This window comes from Rhinoraja longicauda, chromosome 4 (assembly GCF_053455715.1).
Source record: "Rhinoraja longicauda isolate Sanriku21f chromosome 4, sRhiLon1.1, whole genome shotgun sequence".
Classification (NCBI taxonomy): Eukaryota; Metazoa; Chordata; class Chondrichthyes; order Rajiformes; family Arhynchobatidae; genus Rhinoraja; species Rhinoraja longicauda.
Window position 1 is genome coordinate 85,314,229 of NC_135956.1, and position 20,846 is coordinate 85,335,074.

General features: G+C 41.7%; 1 protein-coding gene across 6 annotated transcripts in view; it reads left to right on the top strand.

Annotated features, from left to right (window-relative positions):
• rbbp8 (retinoblastoma binding protein 8) overlaps positions 1-20,846 on the top strand; it is a 111,122-nt gene that overhangs the window by 78,738 nt on the left and 11,538 nt on the right. For all 6 annotated transcript variants that reach the window (XM_078398249.1, XM_078398248.1, XM_078398250.1 and 3 more), the window contains 13 exons: positions 735-830; positions 2,172-2,284; positions 2,381-2,456; positions 2,540-2,715; positions 4,138-4,245; positions 5,394-5,435; positions 6,774-6,874; positions 7,621-7,733; positions 10,753-10,840; positions 10,953-11,516; positions 14,813-14,933; positions 16,684-16,772; positions 20,642-20,744. In XM_078398249.1, coding sequence (XP_078254375.1) covers positions 735-830; positions 2,172-2,284; positions 2,381-2,456; positions 2,540-2,715; positions 4,138-4,245; positions 5,394-5,435; positions 6,774-6,874; positions 7,621-7,733; positions 10,753-10,840; positions 10,953-11,516; positions 14,813-14,933; positions 16,684-16,772; positions 20,642-20,744 — 1,790 coding nt within the window. The remainder of the gene's footprint in view (positions 1-734; positions 831-2,171; positions 2,285-2,380; positions 2,457-2,539; positions 2,716-4,137; positions 4,246-5,393; positions 5,436-6,773; positions 6,875-7,620; positions 7,734-10,752; positions 10,841-10,952; positions 11,517-14,812; positions 14,934-16,683; positions 16,773-20,641; positions 20,745-20,846) is intronic.

The window sequence follows — 20,846 nt, forward strand, 5'->3', positions numbered from 1 at the left end:
GTTTATTTTACATTGAACGATCGTTCTTGGAATAAAATGTGTTTCTTACCGGATAGTTGAGTATATTATACCAAGTATCGCTGCCTACTGAAGTCGTACAAGAAAAGGGGGATGAAGGGTGTATCATCTCGGTTAATTATTTAATCTCAGATCTTCGTTTAAAATGTTTTCAAATACACAGCACGTTCTGTTAAAATCCAAAGTGCCACCTCTCAACTTGCTCCCGGTGGTGATGGAAGGCTTAAGCACTCACCTACACTCCTCCGATGTTGAGAAAAGCTGGGCAGACACGTCATTGGGGTTATCAAGTGGGCTCCTACTCTCATCGACGTTTCGCTGACTGGGCCCACGACGTCTCCAGTAGGCTCAGCAGTGCGTTCTGGCGTCCCAGAACCACCCCCCTCCGCATCTGCCCAGCCGGATACATACTGGATGATAGGATACATCTTATATAGCTTTGAAGAATTTCTGTGTGTTTTGATTATCATTTTTAACGCGCTTTCTTGTACTTTCACTCTGGTTTCAGCATGGAAATTCCACAAGTTTACATTTGTTGTGAAATGCCAAGCATCTGGACAGTCAGATATTTTTTTATGCTACCTTACCACTTGTGAACCGATAGGAACCAAGTGATAAATTGACATCATTTGATGTTCATACATGAGACTTTTACAAGACTTATTCAGAAACTGTAATGCGATATTTTGGGTGTCTGATATGTAATCTTTTTCCAGAGATGCACAAAGGCTTGAAGAATACTACAATAAAAACCAACAGTTGAGGGAGCAACAAAAAGCATTGCACGACAACATTAAAGTGTTAGAGGACAGGTGAGATATGATTCCATTGATTTTAAATAAAATCAGATTAGATCAGGAGGTATGGGGAGGGGGCAGAAACGGGGTACTGATTGTGGATGATCAGCCATGATCACATTGAATGGCGGTGCTGGCTCGAAGGGCCGAATGGCCTACTCCTGCACCTATTGTCTATAAGAGGTATAGGTAGGGTATTGACATGGGTAGAGAATTGGTTGGCAGACAGGGACCAAAGAGTGGGAATAAACAGGTCCTTTTCAGAATGGCAGGCAGTGGAGAGTGCAGTGCCGCAAGGCTCTGTGCTGGGGCCGCAACTATTTACAATATATATTAAGGATTTGGATGATGGAATTAGAAGTAACACTAGCAAGTTTGCAGATGACGCAAAGCTGGGTGGCAGTGTGAACTGCGAAGAGGATCTTAGGAGGTTGCAGGGTGACTTGGACAGGTTGAGTGAGTGGGCAGATGCATGGCAGATGCAGTATAACGTAGATAAATGTGAGGTTATCCACTTTGGCGACAAAAATAAGGAGGCAGATTATTATCCCAGGGCTAAATGTAAACCCTGACAATGCTGTCATTAACAGTGCAGTGGACCTCTTCTCCACTGTCCTGGGTGCTTACCTGGCCAAAATTAAACACTGGCCAGAGGGAACCAGGCTAGGTTGAAAATTACTTTTCTATGACAGCCTTACTGACAAGGCCATCAGAAGAGTTCCCTGCTGCGGCTTGTAACCCATTTACTTTAGTTCTAGCCCACCAGCCCTGACATCATTCTTGCTGGTTTACACAGAAACATTGTCCTGGATCATTTAAATGAGACCCTCTTGGCCCATCACCTTCAATGCCATGGCGATTTTAGTGCTCATCTTGATGCCTCTTAAAATGGTGTTGTGAGTCTGTCTCCACCCCTCCAGCAGTCCATTCCAGGAACTCGCCAATCTGGGTGGGGGGAAACAGACCCCCTCAAATCTCTTGCCCCTTACCCTAAATCTATCCTAGTTTTCTACTCTGCCTATATACCTCCCATTTTATATATATGAATCGATGTGTGAACAGCTTTCTAACATGTATGAGAATAGTAATTTATATGGTGCCATGCTTCTTAGGATTATGTCTCAACTCTTTCATAACAGCTAACATGAGCAATAAATGGTTTATGGAAATTCATTCTCGACTAACGCAGTTCACATGGGAGATTGCTCATGACAAAGTATAAATCTCACACTTTATGATTTTACAACTTTTTACGCAGTTTTCTGGAAACACTTGAATGACAGGGGAAATGAACAACTTATTGTACGCAACAATTTTGACTAAAAGTTTCTGATGTGCAATTCCTTTTGCGAGCAGGTTGCGGGCAGGCTTGTGTGACAGATGTGCGGTTACTGAAGAACACATGAAGAAGAAACAGCAGGAGTTTGAGAATATTCGACAGCAGAACCTAAAGCTTATTACAGAACTTAGTAAGTGATGATCAGGATCTATCTTGTGGGAACAGTTTTGGTTTCAGTAACATTTTCTTACCTTCACTGCCGCTCTCTATTTTCTTTAATTAACAGTGAATGAAAAGCACAGTCTTCAAGATGAAAATAAGAAACTCGGTGATCAGCTTGAGTCACTTGAGCATCAGATGAAGTAAGCCCTGCGTCTTATTCAGTCGTGGCCTTGTGTTTATTTTTGTACATGGCAGCCTGCCTGACTTTTATTTCTGATGTCAGAGAGCAACAGCATGAAGTGGCCGGAGCAGCAGATCACGATGATGGAATAATTCCGGGTTCTCCGATTTTATCCCTTTCCACCTCTGTGCTGAGCAGAATGCGAAGGAGAAGGGAGAATCGCCATATTCGCTACGCAGCGCATGCAAGCGCAGAGCCTTCACGGACGCAGACTGACGGTACATGATTCAAGAAGGGTTGACTTGTAAAATATTTTAATTATTCGATGATTCTTTTTAAATTGTGTTGATGATTTATCTATAGAAATGGAAACATATTTGATATATTTTCCTAATTGCTTTCTGATACAGGCATGTGAATTTTCTGCTGATTTCCACTTTTTTAAAATCCATTTACCGCGCTTTTTCGTGATTTCCGTGTTTTTCACTTTGCCAAATAAACGGGGAAATCGAATCGAAAAAAATAAAGAAAAAAAACAAACGATGTATAGACTTGTAATGAACACTAGGTTCAGCTAGAGGTCGCTAGGGGTTCCGCGAGAAATCCCCCGCGCACTGGAAGTCCTCCCGAAAATGTGGCACCTAGGCTGAGCAAGGCTGCCAATTTCAACCTTACCAGGACTTCCACGGCCGATCAGTGGGATGAATTTGCAACCTGCGGCCGGGGCTCTGGAATTCCAGCCCAGCTGGAGCCAGCAAATCTATCCCCATAGCCGACTTCCTTGGCATGCTGGATAAACCAGCAAAGCTCTGGAACCAAGAGTGCCAGAAAATCAGTGGTGGAATTGTAGTATAAGAAAATAACTGCAGATGCTGGGACAAATCGAAGGTATTTATTCACAAAATGCTGGGGTAACTCAGCAGGTCAGGCAGCATCTCAGTAGAGAAGGAATGGGTGACGTTTCGGGTCGAGACCCTTCTTCAGACTGATGCCAGGGGGGCGGGACAAAGGAAGGATATAGGTGGAGACAGGAAGATAGAGGGAGATCTGGGAAGGAGGAGGGGAAGAGAGGGACAGAGGAACTATTATATAATTCATTATGGAGAGTAAATATATAATTAAATTAATTAAGACAGGGTTAAAATATAAAACACAACAGAAAAGCCAATTACCTTTTTGAGCTGATTATCAATTAATGTTCAAATGTACATTAAATATTATTAGTGTACAGTCACATATTCACGTTATTTTGTAATGTCTGTTTTTACTTTGAAATGCACTAAACGAGGCTTGAAACTGGTAATTTTGTGTGTAAATTTTCCAAAAACCATCCAATTTTTTGACCCCCGTTGTACGCTTCGCGCAAGTGCTTGGCTCTTTTCCTCTTTTTTTAACCTCACTCGCGTGCCTGCTGATAATTGCATGTAAGATCGTATTCATATGAACGTTCCATTAAGTGGACAATATACAGTGGCCGAAATAAATTAATTAACTAAACAACTAAAACAACTAGCTAAATATTGTAATCAGAATCTCGATCCTCTGGTTAAAATTGCTTACCTTTCTAATAAAGTCAAAATGAATCTTGAGTATATTCAAAGATATAATTGCTGCAGTCGTAATCGTATTCTCCATATATAACTTACAAACCTAGTTCGGGAAAGTTAAATTATTTTGTGGCAATTTTGTTTATGTTACAGAGAAATGTAAAACGCTGTTAGCGGGCTTCCCAGGCATGGGCCGATGCAATCTGAATGAGGAAGTGCTAGCTGCAGACACCTGCGAACTTGGAACATTGTCAATAGAACGCAAGTACCAAACACTATCTGTGCGCTGAACTGGATTTGACAGTTGTGAATTATATTGGTACCTCCGGTAACTCTCTTAGGCTGGATTCCCCATAAAAATATGTTGATATTTTGTCGTAATTGTATTGAGTATTTGGCAAATTCGACATCCTATACATCCAAAGATGTGTGGTAATTTTCCACACCTTGTACCCCCTCCACTTTGCAAATTTTGAGGAATAATTGTGTTCCAACGCATGTCCATATTCCATCCTCTGCTGTACTGAACTGCTGTATTTGACCCTTTCTCTTTTGAAACCTTGACCCTGGCTGAAGGTTGCCTCTTTTAAATAACTAGAGATGTGACATGATTTAAGTTTGGACAGACTATATGCATTGTTTTCAAGATTCCAGCACCTGCAGTCTCCTCTCTCTCACTTGTACACTTGGCAGAGAAAATTATGCTGTGCTCCAGGTGTTCTGCATGGGGTAGACTCAACGTCACAAGATGGGATTTGTTTCTCATCTCTCTGCCTATATATCCCAAATTTGGTTAACTTTCTTCAGTGCTTCCTCATGTCCCAGGATGGATGGATTTGAGTGATCATTTGCCAAGTCCTGTAGCCTAGAACCATTCAGTTGTTTCCTCTCTTTAGTGTCACCAATCTACATTTGTCCACAGCAAACGGTGTTCACTGTGATCATCATTCCACCACTAAAGTCTTTTTTGCATTTGCCCAGCTTCTTCCCTATAATTTGAATCTCTGGTCCCCTGGTGCTTTCTCTGAATTTAGCTTTATTTTTGACGCCAGATTCAAATTAGTTAGAAATAGCAGTGACTCCAGCATTGTATACTAATACACATTCAAGTGATCCGTACCCCTTGGTACACTTTTGTACCTGGCCATTCTTTTATATATTTTTTCCTGTAGATAATTCTGAGTTCATCAGAGATTGACCTCCTATTCCATAATTTCATGCCTTGCGACCAAATCATTTCTGTGCTCTGGTATTGAAGCCTTGTGTAAAAGGGAATAGATCATATTCACTGGTTTGCTCTGCCACCATGCTTGTTCCTAAATAACATGAATAAATACTTATTATAAATGTATGCTCGAACCTCTTGTGCCAATTAATACATGGGTTGTAATTTCCTTCTTTCAAAACAGCTTCTACTAATGTACCCAGAAGAGATGGTAGTTCCGTTCTAAGTAAGTGACTCCATTATATTATTTTGTGTACCCTAAAGTGAATCTGTGGCCTTTTTGGAGTTTTGAATTTGGCCATCCTTTGATTTTCTAGTGCACCAATTGGTAGTCCTTTGCATCGATTTACTTCTATGATTGTGGATCTCCTGTTTGATAACTAGAGGGCATACATTTAATATAATTGCTACAAAACAAATCAGGAAGTGAAACTGATTTATTGCATGTTTAGAATTGTTGAGGTAAAGAGCAGTCTGCTGTAAATGGCAGTGGAAGCCCAATCCTAATATTTTAGACAATAGACAATAGGTGCAGGAGTAGACCATTTGGCCCTTCGAGTCAGCACCTCCATTCACTGTGATCATGGCTGATCATCCACAATCAGTACCCCGTTCCTGCCTTCTCCCCATATCCCTTGACTCCGCTATCATTAAGAGCTCTATCTAACTCTCTCTTGAAAGCATCCAGGGAATTGGCCTCCACTGCCTTCTGCGGCAGAGAGTTCCACTGCTTCACATCTCTCTGAGTTTTAAAAGGAAAGTAAATGATAACATCATAAAGATTAGAAAGCCTAATTAACAAGTTATAGTCATAGAGTGATACAGTGAGGAAACAGGCCCTTTGGCCCAACTTGCCCTCACTGGCCAACATGTCCCAGCTACACTAGTCCAACTAATAGTTGAATTAAATAAATCTGGCAATTTGTTGGTTAACAACAGGAAAGGAACTTGGCCAGAGTGTAATAAAATTGATTCACTACCTAGCTTTGAAGAAGGGAATCTAGGTCCACCTGGTCAACCCATTGAATTTAGTTATTTATAGCTTGATAATATCTTCAGAGGTTTCTACTGCGTGTTGTATTTATTTTTTGCTTAACACATGAATGCAATGTGCAGGAATACCATACTATCTGCCACAGCAATATACTGCAACAAAATATGATTCTAGAAAAATCTAGTTTTCACTTCACAAAATGAAATAACCATTATTTTGGTAATTTTATTGTGACTGTAAGTAGAATAATGTGAAGCTGGAAGTGGTGTAGCTATTTTCAAATTAATATTGTAACAAAAAGCAGGCCTGTCACTTAATTATCTGGTAAAATATATGTAATGATACTGTAAAAATCACTCGTAAGCATTTTAGAAATATCCAGCTGCTTTATTGTATTTCAATTACTTTTCACAAGCTAAAAAGATCATCAGTGTGAAAACGTGACTGTTTCTCTCTTCAGTCACCTGACCTGCTCATTGTTTCTTCACATTTTGTTCTTATTTTCAGCATCAGAAGTATTTTGTGTTTGCTTTATCATATGCGTCACTTATTTTTATCTTCAACTTCCAGCCACACTACAAGCTAAAGAACAATCGACCATGGAAAAAAACAGTATTAATCTGGCTGCGGTTGTAGCAGAAACGTTAGGCCTTGGAATCCAGGAGGAGCCCGTAAGTACTTCAACATTGCAATTAGGCACAAAATGCTGGAGTAATTCAGCGGGACAGGCAGCATCTCTGGAGAGAAGGAATGGGAGACCTTTCTTCTCGACCCAAAACGTCACCCATTCCTTCTCTCCAGAGATGCTGCCTGTCCCGCTGAGTTACTCCAGCTTTTTGTATCTATTGTCAGTTTAAACCTGCATCTGCAGTTCTTCCCTATACTCAGCTTTGCATTTGCTGTTTTAACAAATACATTTTAGGCAGGGCTAATTGATTTTTATAAAAGCATGTTATTGTGTAATAACATTTATTCCTCAAAACAAAATGGCATAAAACATAAGATTTACTGACTTTCCCCCCCAAAAAATCTAATTTGCTCACCAGCCTTGTCGGGTATCTCCTGCCTCTTCTACGAAAGAATCTGCAATTCCCATTTTTGACTCTTTAATCATCTCAGAACTCCTAAAACAAAACCAGATTGGAAGCAGCTCATCCTTGAACCTCTACCTATGAAGAATGGTGTAATACTATTCAGAAAATGTGTCGTATGCCCATAATTTTGTGGAAATTAATAACATTTAAACTACCTTTTGAATGATCTATCTCATTTAAACCAGGGCTTGAAATTACTTTATGTTGTGCCTATACAAAATCATGTAAGGATTTTTTTTTTCAGTTGCTTGGAACGTTTATCTGAAGAAAATATTAAATTTGCTTTTTAAAAAAAAAATAATCCTCTTTGTTTTCTACTAAAGCACTCGCAAAGTCTTCTGAATTCGTATAGGGACCTTCCCAAGTCCACGCACATTCCACTGAAAAAAGATGCCATTTCAGCAGATTTGGGCCATATAAATGACAGTGGCTCCAGGTATGTTACATGTCAATTTTAATAAGAGCATTATTTTTCCCTCATACTTTTGAGTGGTAATGCTCTAAAATCTTGTATCATTGCACGAGGTTGTATTCTCCAAATCCAGTGGAATTTTATAATGCTGGAAATACTCAACAGGTCGGGCAGCATCTATGGACAGAGAAGTTTTAGTCAATGTTTTAGATTGATGACCTTTCAGCAGTACACTCAATTTTGGAATGTTAACCTGGATGTTCGTCGTGCAACTAAGACTTTGTGACTGCCTGTATTAAGATTTCAGATCGGAATGCTCCACTAAATAGTGCGACTAGATATTCAAGACAATACTTCATTTAAAAAAAAATTACAAACAGAGATGTTTGCTAATATATAGATATAAACTTTACATCTGTGAAATCAGATGTTTTTTACATGATATCTTTATCAAAGCAATATTCTCTTTGTCCAATTTCTGAATTTTGAATATTTTGCTTTGATGTTTCTAACAATATGATACATTGCTCTAAAAAATTGGAGAAAAGAAAGTGCTGCTGTAATATGAAAGTCAAACATTAACAGAATTAATTGCAAAAGTTAAATTAAAACAAAGTGCTTTTTGTTTTGCTTGATCGTACAATATCCAATTGCACAAAAAACGTTCCACATAACTTGCTCACAACAAAAGGCTATTGTTGAATATTAGTATAATTAAACAGGCATTTATAATAATAATGCAATGGTACAGGCCCAATGAATGAATCAGTTGAATCGAGCAGCAAGCATTAGCAAATTTAGGCTGGTACAGATGTCTGGACCATAAATTTAATAAATCATTAAATTAATGTAGAATTGCTTGCCACTGGACTACTTGGAGAAAGGTGTCAGTAATTTGATTTGTTACTGGAATAATGGGTATTATCAGAATATCAATAAATATAACAATACATTAATGTATTTATTAATGTATTGTGCAGGAAACAAATTAAGAAATTGAAACTGCAATGAATGGATTAAGTGAACATAATACAACAGTGAACATAGGGCACACCAGTGAGTTAGTACAGGCACAGAAACACAAAGGTACACTTGTGCTGAAGAAGGGTCTTGACCCGAAACGTCACCCGTTCCTTCTCTCCAGAGATGCTGCCTGTCCCGCTGAGTTACTCCAGCATTTTGTGTCTGTCTTGTGCTACTGTTGTTCTGTCCCAGAGGCAAAACTTGAGTGAGAAAGGGGCGTTGGCAGAGAAAATACAAGTGTGGTCCAAACAGAAAGGATGTTATTTATTGATTTTTGATGGCTCAAGTACATTGAGCAGTGCTGCAGGAGCAACGTTCATTGCATGTGAGGGAGACTAGATTTTGCAACAAGGCCCAGGAGAGCAATGAATAGGAAAGAACTGCAGATGCTGGTTTAAACTGAAGATAGACACAAAAAGCTGCAGTAACTCAGCAGGGCAGACAGCAACACTGGAGCAAAGGATTCTCCAGAGATGCTGTCTGGCCCGCTGAGTTATTCCAGCTTTTTGTGTCTATCTCCAGGAGACCAATGTCTGAGTATCAGGTCTGGTAGCTGAAGGTATTTAATTACAAAATGCTGGAGTAACTCAGCAGGTCAGGCAGCATCTCAGGAGAGAAGGAATGGGTGACGTTTCGGGTCGAGACCCTTCTTCAGATCAGTCTGAAGAAGGGTCTCGACCCGAAACATCACCAATTTCTTTCTCTCCTGAGATGCTGCCTGACCTGCTGAGTTACTCCAGCATTTTGTGAATAAGTACCTTCTATTTGTACCAGCATCTGCAGTTATTTTCTTACAGGTCTGGTAGCTGAAGCAAGTTAAAAAAAAAAATCTCTTTAGAGTAGCTATAGAGCAGTGCTTCTTAAACTCATTCACCCTTGAGTCTTTATCACAAAATTTCATTCACCCTCGACTAAATTTTCTTATGTTTTTTGGTAATTTTCGTCTTATTCTCCCTTGCGTGTAATTTTATACATATTAAATCATTCACCCTTCATGCACCCTTCTATTCACCAGTTTAAGAAGCACTGCTATCGAGCTCTGTTTATATAGTTGCAGGTAGGAGGAGGAAAGCACTTCTTTTCCCATCAATTTTTGCAGTGGGAATTGGAGGGAAGGCAAAATGTCACAATTGAGTAAGAGCTGGGCCAGCAGGCCTCGTAACTGGCATAACCATGAGTTTTTAAAGGAGCTGATTTGGAGAAGTTAATGTTTGTAAAGTGTCTGGAGCTGGGAGCAAATAAAGAGGAATTTTGTTGTGAACTAAAGCTTGACAGAAGGAGAGGTGATGTAAAATGTATCAGGCTTGGCCCAGTAAATATTAGGCTTTGGCCTGCAAATACAACACCTGGATTGTCAACGGGCAAGAAGGAAAATTGGTGCAATTATATCACATTGTTGCATAAAGAACACAATATTTTGACGTTAAAGTGATTAGGGGCACAAAAGAAACTGATAATAGTGACTGGAATGGGAGATCTCCAAACCCATGGGTGACACAGTGGCACAGCGGTAGAGTTGCTGTCTTACAGCACCAGAGACCTGGGTTTGATCCTGACTACAGGTGCTTGTCTGTACAGAATTTGTACATTCTCCCCTTGACTTGCGTAGGTTTTCCCCGATATCTCCGGTTTCCTCCCACGCTCCAAAGACGTGGAGGTTTGTAGGGGCTAATTGGTTTGGTAAAATTGTCCCTAGTGTGTGTAGGATAGTGTTACTGTACGGGGATCGCTGGTCGGCGTGAACGTGGTGGGCCAGAGGGCCTGTTTCTGCGCAGTAATTATAAACTAAATTAAACAAGAGTGCTAACTGGTAAGAGCCTCTAAGTGCATTGACAGCTAACTGATTGTAAAATGTTGGTTACAGAAATTGAGAATTAGATGTGATGCCAAGATTTATTTACGGCAATGCATGGTCCAAAAACACAGTTCCATAAAACCAAATACAATGGCCTTCAGATGTTTAAGACATTTTTAATATTGAATCTTCCGTTGAGGATAAATAACTTAAATTTTCTTGTAGAGTTTCTTGTGCATCAGATGCAGAAGGAAAAAATCAAAACTGGATCCCTTCTCCTGTATTTGGGGCTTCCGCTTCCTCTGATTTTGAAGTAAGTAGATTGAAAATGCTTTGATTAAGCAAAATTAATCACAAGACACAAATGCTTGGGCCAGCTCGTACAAAATGTAAAGACGGCTCTTATTTTGCTCTTGGATCCTCAGGCTAAAATGAATCAATTCCTTGAGCAATCTAAACTGGGGGAACCAAAAACAAAGCACGTTGAAATGAAGACTGATGCAACCTATCCAAACCTGTCCAACAAGGCGGCAAAAAGGAAAAAAATGGAAGATGAGAATGATTCTGCCATAGGTGGTGAAAAACCTTCATTTAATAAGGAGAATTTCCCTTCAACATTAGAGAAAGGTGGTTCTCTGGACGATAATCTTGACAAGCCCTTGGATCTATCTGACCACATTTCTAGTAGTCGATTGGAAGATAGAAGTCATGGGAAAGATGCAGTGGGAAATAAATCAATTAAAGTTTCTCAGCCGGAATCCATGAGACCAAGTTTAAAGACCACCAATTTCAGCAGAGCTTGCAATGGATTAACCAAGGATTCTCAAGGTGGTGCTTATCTACAAGAAAACTTTGGGGGATCACGTTCTGCAAAATTGCAAGATGTTCAAGCTGGAAGTGCAAAAAATAGAGGCGACAGAGATTCATCTGATAACCAAGATCCACCTAGAAACTTCACTCAGAATGAACAAGACTTTAGTGACTTGAAGGTATGTTTAATGTATGTAACATTCCCTCTAGCAATTTGGCAGTCTATGGTGTCCCTGCAATGCAGAATGACAGATTATTATAACATTAGTGTGGTTGTTAATATGGTGACGTTACACACTCAATTATTCATTCTTCACCCTTCTCCACCAAAGGTTTCAAAGGTATTTTATTGTCATGTTTACCAATTAAGGTACAGTGATATTCGAATGACCATACAGCCATACTAAAAAAAGCAACAAGACACACAACTACATAAAAGTTAACATGAACATCCACCACAGCGGATTCGCCACTTTCCTCACTGTGATGGAAGGCAATAAAGTCTAATCTTCTCCCTCATTATTCTCCCGCGGTTGGGGCAGTCGAACCATCCGTCGGGGCGATCGAAGCTCCCGCATTGGAGCGGTCGAAGGTCCTGCGGCTTGGAGCTCCCGAAGTCGGTCTCTAACCAGGGACCGCGAGCTCCGCGGTGTTAAAAGTCCGCAGGTTCCCGCGGTTGGAGCTCCCGAAGTCGGTCATCCGGCAAAGGCCGCGATGTTAATCAACGATGTTAGGCCGCAGTGCGGAAGGAGATACGATACGGAAAAATATCCCATCTCCATCGAGGTAAGAGATTAGAAAAAAGTTTCCCCCAAGCTCCACCCCCCCCCCCCCACATAAAACAAGCTAAAGAGCACTAAAACACACATTTAACACATACTATAACAACAGAGAAGGAAGGGGCAGATAGACTGTTGGCGAGGCAGCCATCACTGGCGCCACCCGCCACCAAGGAGAGAGGCACGGGAATCATCTGCCTTTATTCTATCTCTTAATCTCCTAATCTAAACAAAAGTTATCTAAACAATGTCTCTTAAACCTGTAATCTAAACAAAGTCTCTTAATCCTCTAATCCAAACAAAGCACACCTGGAGTGAAAAAAATACAGCCAATTTAGATACAGGATGACTCTGTTGGGCTCCTGCTCGACATACAAGGAGACAGGGAACTTGTGATTTCCCATTAGAGGACACAAATTAAATCAGAGATAATTGAACCAGCTTAGCCTGGATGGTGGCAGTAAAAATACTTTATTCTTCCCTGTCCCAGGTAGAGGAGTGGATGCTCCAGGAAAACATATTTGAAAGGAGCGGTGAAAAATGCTTTCATTCAAGGTTCCATAAACAGCACAAAATATGAAAGTGGGACACTTGGGAGCTGTAATTCAGCATACAATTTGACCAAATATCATTAATGTGGAGAGAATATACACGTGAATCATGCTATCTAGTCAATTTTTGGAACCATAAATCACACAATCGTGATTTTTAAATTTTTTGGTTTGCTTCAGTAAATGAGTATTTTGCTGCTTCTAATAAAAATTGTATTTCAAGAGCCGAGTGTTTAATTGTCACGTGTACTAACAGTGGAACAATGCAATTCTTACTTACTGGAGCTTAACAGCCCTTAGATGCAATAGCACATAAAAATAATCAATAAATTAATAACCATTATGCTAGGCAATGGTGCAAAACAGAAGTCTGTAGTGCTATGAAAACGCATCCTACAGAAGATCACAGTTGCTGAGGTTAGTGTGTGGTCTTCAAGAGCCTGATTATTGGGAAGATCTTGCTCTTGTACCTGGTGGATAAGATTTTCGGGTGAGAGTGGCCAGGGTGTTGTGGGTCTTTGATGATATTCGCTGCTTTTTTGAGACATCGTTTCCTGTAGATCCCTTTGGTGGGGAGGTCAGTACCTACGATGGATGGGCAGTGTCCACCACTCTCTGTAATCTCCGCTCCTGGGCATTGAATTTGATGGAACACATCAACTTCAACCTACCAGGCTGTGATGGAAGCGGCCAGTATGTTCCCTACCCAGCACCCGTGGAAATTTAATAAGAGTATTTATCAACATACCAAATTTCCTCAATCATCTGCAGGAAGTAGAGGCCTTGATGAGTTTTCATTGTGGTTGTATCGAAGTGCTGGACCCAAGACAGACCTACAGAAATATATATGCCCAGGAGCTTGAATCTTTTCGCTCTCTCTGTTGTCCTGCCAATGAAGACAGGTTCCAAAGTGCTTTAAAGTCAATGAAGTATGATGCAGTTGTGCACCATTATAAAAGGAAACATGGTGGCCAATTTATGCTCAATGTAATAAAAATGTCCTTGCAAGATACAATATTCTCCTTCCCCAGATAATGAATACCTGACCTACGTATGAACAAGTTCCCAGAACATTATTAAATACAAAAGTTAAACTTGCGAACGTATGTTCGTTCCCATGGACGGCAGAACTAGTTTCCCCCCCCTCTCTAAACTTTTTGTAAGTGTTCTTTCTTACCAGTCATACACCGATCAGCCAAAACATTATGGCCACTGACAGGCAAAGTGAATAACACTGATTATCTTGTTACAATGGCACCTGTCACAGGGTGGGATATATTAGGCAGCAAGTGAACAGTCAGTTCTTGAAGTTGATGTGTTGGATGCAGGAGAAATGGGCAGGAGTAAAGACCTGAGTGACTTTGACAAGGGGCAAATTGTTATGGCCAGATGACTGGATCAGAGCATCTCTGAAACGGCAGGGCTTGTGGGGTGCTCCCGGTCAGCAGTGGTGAGTACCGACCGACAGTGGTCCGAGGAGGGACAAACCACAAACCGGCGACAGGGTGTTGGGCGCCCAAGGCTCATCGATGCGTGAAGGCAACGAAGGCTATCCCGTCTGGTCTGAACCGACAGAAGGTCGACTGTGGCACAAGTCACAGAAAATTTTAATGGTGGTCACGGGAGGATTGTGTCACAATACACAGTGCAGTGCACCCTGCTGCGTATGGGGCTGCACACGGAGGACCAACAGCATATTAGGCAGGTGGTCATAATGTTTTGGCTCATCAGGTCATAATGTTTTGGCTCATCAGGTCATAATGTTTTGGCTCTTCGGTGTATGTCTATTTGATTGACTTTTGTGTATTTCCGACTTATGGACAAAATTGATTTTTGAATATTTTTACAAATGGAATCTATTTATTGCCCAGATGAACTGCCTGCTTTGAGCGCCATTAAGGTACAGCAAGCATTTAACCAGTTTTTCTTTCCACTGATGGTATCTGTACTGCTGAATATTTTCTGCATTTTGCTCATGTTACATCTCGTATTATGATGAGGCTTTCATTGAACAGTACGGTCCAGGAGCAGACTCTTCAGTTAATATTTGGCTTCATGGCAATTTTATTGTGAAATGAATTGATTTTTGTGTTTTAAAACTTTTTTTTTTCTCTTTCCTAAAACAACTCCACATTCTTGTCTCAGGATTTTGAATTCGAAACTCCAAGAATGAAAAATTCCAAAACTGCATCCAAGGAGTCTACCTCAGTACTTCAGCGGAATCCATGTGTATCTGCCACAATGTGTATAAATGATAACAAAAATGGTAGGTTAGTTTTCCTTGGAATCGGCAGCATTCGTGTACAGTGATCTCCATAATGTTTGGGACAAAGACGCATCATTCATTTATTTGCCTCTGTACTCCACAATTTGAGATTTGTAATAGAAAAAATCACGTGGCTAAAGTGCACATTGTCAGATTTTATTACAGGCCATTTTTACACATTTTGGTTTCACCATGTAGAAACTACAGCAGTGTTCATACATAGTCTCCCCGTTTCAGGCCACCATGATGTTTGCGACAGCAATGTCATGTCAATGAAAGTAGTCTTGGTTAGTATTTTGTTGCATATCCTTTGCATGCAATGATTGCTTGAAGTCTGCAATTCATGGACATCACCAGTTGCTGGGTGTCTTCTCTGGTGATGCACTGCCAGACCTGTATTGCAGCCATCTTTAGCTTAGGCTTGTTTTGGGGCCTAGTTCCCTTCAGTTTTCTCTTCAGTATATAAAAGCCATGCTCAATTGGGTACAGATCAGGTGATTGACTTGGCCACTCGAGAATTCCCCCTGTTTTAGCTTTGAAAAACACCTTTGTTGCTTTTGCAGTATGTTGGGGGTCATTGGCTTGCTGTAAAATGAACTGCCGGCCAATGAGTTTTGAGGCATTTGTTTGAACTTGAGCAGATAGGATGTGTCTATACACTTCAGAATTCATTATGCTACTGCCATCAGCAGTTGTGTCATCAATGAAGATAAGTGAGCCAGTCCTTCAGCAGCCATACATGCCCAGGCCATAACACCCCCACCACCGTGTTTCACAGATGAGGTGGTATGTTTTGGATCTTGGGCAGCTCCTTCTCTCCTCCATACTTTGCTCTTGCCATCACTCTGATATAAGTTAATCTTCGTCTCATCTGTCCACAAGACCCTTTTCCAGAACTGTGGTTGCTCTTTTAAGTACTTGGCAAACTGTAACCTGGCCATCCTATTTTTGCGGCTAACCAGTGGTTTGCACCTTGCAGTGTAGCCTCTGTATTTCAGTTCATGAAGTCTTCTGCGGACAGTGGTCATTGGCAAATCCACACCTGACTCCTGAAGATTGTTTCTGATCTGTCGGACAAGTGTTTGTGGATTTTTCTTTATTATTGAGCGAATTCTTCTGTCATCAGCTGTGGAGGTCTTCCTTGCCCATTGCGATTAGTGAACTCACCAGTGCTCTCTTTCTTCTTAATGATGTTCCAAAACGTTGATTTTGGTAAGCCTAAGGTTTGGCTGATGTCTCTTAACAGTTTTATTCTTGTTTCTCAGTCTCATAATGGCTTCTTTGACTTTCATTGGCACAACTTTGGTCCTCATGTTGATAAACAGCTATAAAAGTTTCCAAAGGTGAAGGAATGACTGGAGGAAAGACTAGGTGATGAGAGCACTCTTGTACTTGCATTAAGGAGGCAATTAAACACACCTGAGCAATTACAAACGTGTGTGAAGCCATGTGTCCCAAACATTATGGTGAATGGGGGGACTATGTATAAACACAGCTGTAATTTCTACATGGTGAAACCAAAATGTATAAAAATGGCCTTTATTAAAACCTGACAATGCATTTTAACCACATGTGATTTTTGTTTCTATTACAAATCTCAAATTGTGGTGTACAGAGGCAAATAAATAAATGATAGGTCTTTGTCCCAAACATTGTGGAGGGCACTGTAATTCTCACATCATCCTATTCTTACATGCAGTAGATATGCTTATTAGGTGCTTGAAATTATGTGCCTCTTGATAATTTTCAGGGAGAAAAACTGAAAACATTCAGTGGAGCATAGATCCAGAAGCAGACCTCTCTGATTGTCAGATGGACAGTTTAGAACTGGACTTGAAGGTACCTTATCATTTAAAATTATTTGTTATTTTAGGATTGCTGGCTCATTCTTATTTAGTAGAAAAGAATTTTAACGCATGGAAGGAGATGGCTAGCTCTCTATTGGGGCAACCCAAGACTAAACCCATAGCCTTGTTCTCTCCTCAGACTCTTGCAATCTATTTCATTTCAAATATTGTTATTTGCTTTTCGAAGTGAAAGGGTAATAACGTTTGACCAATTTTTTTGATTTCTTTGATGAAATAACATAATAGAGTGGAGCCAGTGAATATAGTCTCCATAGATTTCCAGAAGCAATTGTTAAAGTGTCACATCGAAGCTGAATGCGGAAAATGAAAGCACATGCTGTCGAAGGTAGCACTAAAGGCCTAATCGGAAATGGGGAGCAAGCATATATGGATTGCCTTCTGGTTGAAAGAATGAAACAAGTGACATGCGACAACGAAACAGTTTCACGACTTTGCAATTTATGTAAATAAATGAGATGAGGGCTACCAAGGGACCAGAACCAAAACAACACCTGTCTATGTCCTCCAGAGATGCTGCCTGACCTGCTGAGTTACTCCAGTACTTAAAAAAAAAAGTGAACCAGCATCCTTGTGCTGTTCCTTGTATCTGCATATGGCCACCAAATATAAGTTTGCAAACTTTGCTGGTGCAAGGATAGGTGCTGAGGAGGAGAGCTATGGAGATAATAGATTAAGGGAGAAAGCAAAGAGTGGGGATAAATGGGTCCCTTTCAGAATGGCAGGCAGTAACTAGTGGGGTACCGCAAGGCTCAGTGCTGGGACTGCAGCTATTTACAATATACATTAATGACTTGGATGAAGGGATTAAAAGTACCATTAGCAAATTTGCAGATGATACAAAGCTGGGTGGTAGTGTGAACTGTGAGGAAGATGCTATGAGGTTGCAGGGTGACTTGGACAGGTTGTGTGAGTGGGCGGATGCATGGCAGATGCAGTTTAATGTGGATAAGTGTGAGGTTATCCACTTTGGTGGTAAGAATAGGAAGGCAGAGTATTATCTGAATGGTGTCAAGTTAGGAACAGGGGACGTACAACGAGATCTGGGTGTCCTAGTGCATCAGTCACTGAAAGGAAGCATGCAGGTACAGCAGACAGTGAATTTATTATTTAAGAGTAAATTGGATAGGTATATGGATAAGAGGGGATTAGAGGGTTATGGTCTGAGTGCAGGTAGATGAGACTAGGTCAGGGAGAGTGGTCGGCGTGGACTGGTAGGGCCGAACGGGCCTGTTTCCGTGCTGTAGTTGTTATATGGTTATATGGTTAATGTTGGCCTTCATAACAAGAGGAGTTGAGTATAGGAGCAAAGAGGTCCTTCTGCAGTTGTACAGGGCCCTAGTGAGACCGCACCTGGAGTACTGTGTGCAGTTTTGGTCTCCAAATTTGAAGAAGGATATTCTTGCTATTGAGGGCGTGCAGCGTAGGTTTACTAGGTTAATTCCCGGAATGGCGGGACTATCATATGTTGAAAGACTGGAGCGACTAGGCTTGTATACATTGGAATTTAGAAGGATGAGAGGAGATCTTATCGAAACGTATAAGATTATTAAGGGGTTGGACACGTTAGAGGCAGGAAACATGTTCCCAATGTTGGGGGAGTCCAGAACAAGGGGCCACAGTTTAAGAATAAGGGGTAGGCCATTTAGAACTGAGATGAGGAAAAACTTTTTCAGTCAGAGAGTTGTGAATCTGTGGAATTCTCTGCCTCAGAAGGCAGTGGAGGCCAATTCTCTGAATGCATTCAAGAGTTAGCTGGATAGAGCTCTGAAGGATAGCGGAGTCAGGGGGTATGGGGAGAAGGCAGGAACGGGGTACTGATTGAGAATAATCAGCCATGATCACATTGAATGGCGGTGCTGGCTCGAAGGGCAGAATGGCCTCCTCCTGCACCTATTGTCTATCCCACTTCGTGTTCTATGTCTGTATGAAACTTGAGAGTCTTCAAGGTACAACAGAAGTCTTTATTACCTTAACTCAATGCTGGCAGCAAGACAACTAAAAATGGCTGCAACCCCACGATCTGACTGCACACTCCACACTGTGTACAGCCAAGATAACTATGTACAAAACATCTCCCTTTGTCCTGTGCAGGGGAGGAGCAACGGGTCCTCCCACCCCACACGGTCCATCAAACATCACACTAACTGGTCTAAATGAGATTTTCATCTGTGGCGGCCATTTGTTTTCCAGAAAACACAAGTGTAGTTAAAGCTCTAGTCTGTACTTCTTGTAGTCATCAGATGACCAGTGAAGGGATCAGTAAGACAATTGGGTGTATCTTACCCTCAATAACTTCTCCTTTGACTCCTCCCACTTCCTCCAAACCAGAGGCGTAGCTATGGGCACTCGCATGGGCCCTAGCTACGCCTGCCTCTTTGTCGGGTACGTCGAACAATCCCTGTTCCAGACGTACACTGGCCACATCCCCGAACTCTACCTCCGCTACATCGACGACTGCATTGGTGCTACCTCTTGCACCCATGCAGAACTCACTGACTTTATACACTTCACCTCCAATTTCCATCCTGCCCTTAAATATACCTGGACTATCTCTGACATCTCCCTCCCGTTTCTGGACCTCACCATCTCCATCACAGGAGAAAAATTAGTGACGGACATTTATTACAAGCCCACCGACTCGCACAGCTATCTGGACTACACTTCTTCCCACCCGGTCCCCTGCAAAAAGTCTATCCCCTACTCCCAATTCCTCCGTCTACGCCGCATCTGTGCCCGGGATGAGGTGTTTCAGACTAGGGCTTCCGAGATGTCCTCGTTTTTCAGAAAACGGGGCTTCCCCTCCTCCATTATAGATGAGGCTCTCACTAGGGTCTCTTCTACATCCCGCAGCTCCGCTCTTGCTCCCCATCCCCCCACTCGCAACAAGGACAGGATCCCCCTCGTTCTCACCTTCCACCCCACCAGCCAGCGGATCCAACATATCATCCACCAACATTTCCGTCACCTACAACAGGACCCCACCACTGGCCATATCTTCCCATCCCCTCCCCTCTCTGCATTCCGCAGAGACCGTTCCCTCCGCAACTCCCTGGTCCACTCGTCCCTTCCTACCCAAACCACCCTAACCCCGGGCACTTTCCCTTGCAACCGCACGAGATGCAACACCTGTCCCTTTACCTCCCCCCTCAACTCCATCAAAGGACCCAAACATTCTTTCCAGGTGAGACAAAGGTTCACCTGCACCTCCTCCAACCTCATCTATTGCATCCGCTGCTCTAGATGTCAACTCATCTATATCGGCGAAACCAAGCGCAGGCTCGGCGATCGCTTCGCTGAACACCTGCGCTCGGTCCGCATTAACGCCACTGATCTCCCGGTGGCCCAGCACTTCAACTCCCCCTCCCATTCCCAGTCTGACCTCTCTGTCATGGGCCTCCTCCAGTGCCATAGTGAGGCCCGCCGGAAATTGGAGGAGCAGCACCTCATATTTCGCCTGGGCAGTTTGCGGCCCGGTGGTATGAACGTCGACTTCTCCAACTTCAGATAGCTCCTCTGTCCCTCCCTTCCCCTCCTCCTTCCCAGATCTCCCTCTATCTTCCTGTCTCCACCTATATCCTTCCTTTGTCCCACCCCCGACATCAGTCTGAAGAAGGGTCTCGACCCGAAACGTCACCCATTCCTTCTCTCCCGAGATGCTGCCTGACCTGCTGAGTTACTCCAGCATTTTGTGAATAAATCGATTTGTACCAGCATCTGCAGTTATTTTCTTATATAATTGGGTGTATCTTCTTTGACAATGGAATGATAGCTGTATTTTGCATTCAATTTCTTTCATTATAATTGTAGAAGGCTTTGATTGAATATTAATTATTATAACAGCCCTTCAAACCACTGGGGCCCAATACGCCAGACATGGATTGCACCTTCGTGAGTGAAAGCATGTTGAAAACAAAAAAGCAAAGAACAGACCTGTCAATGCCTGGTAAGTCATGAAGATTGGTGATTATACTTGTCTGATCATTTCCAGTCTAACTTTGTTATAAAACATGCAATGTGCTTTGATTTAGTTTGAAATTAGAAATAT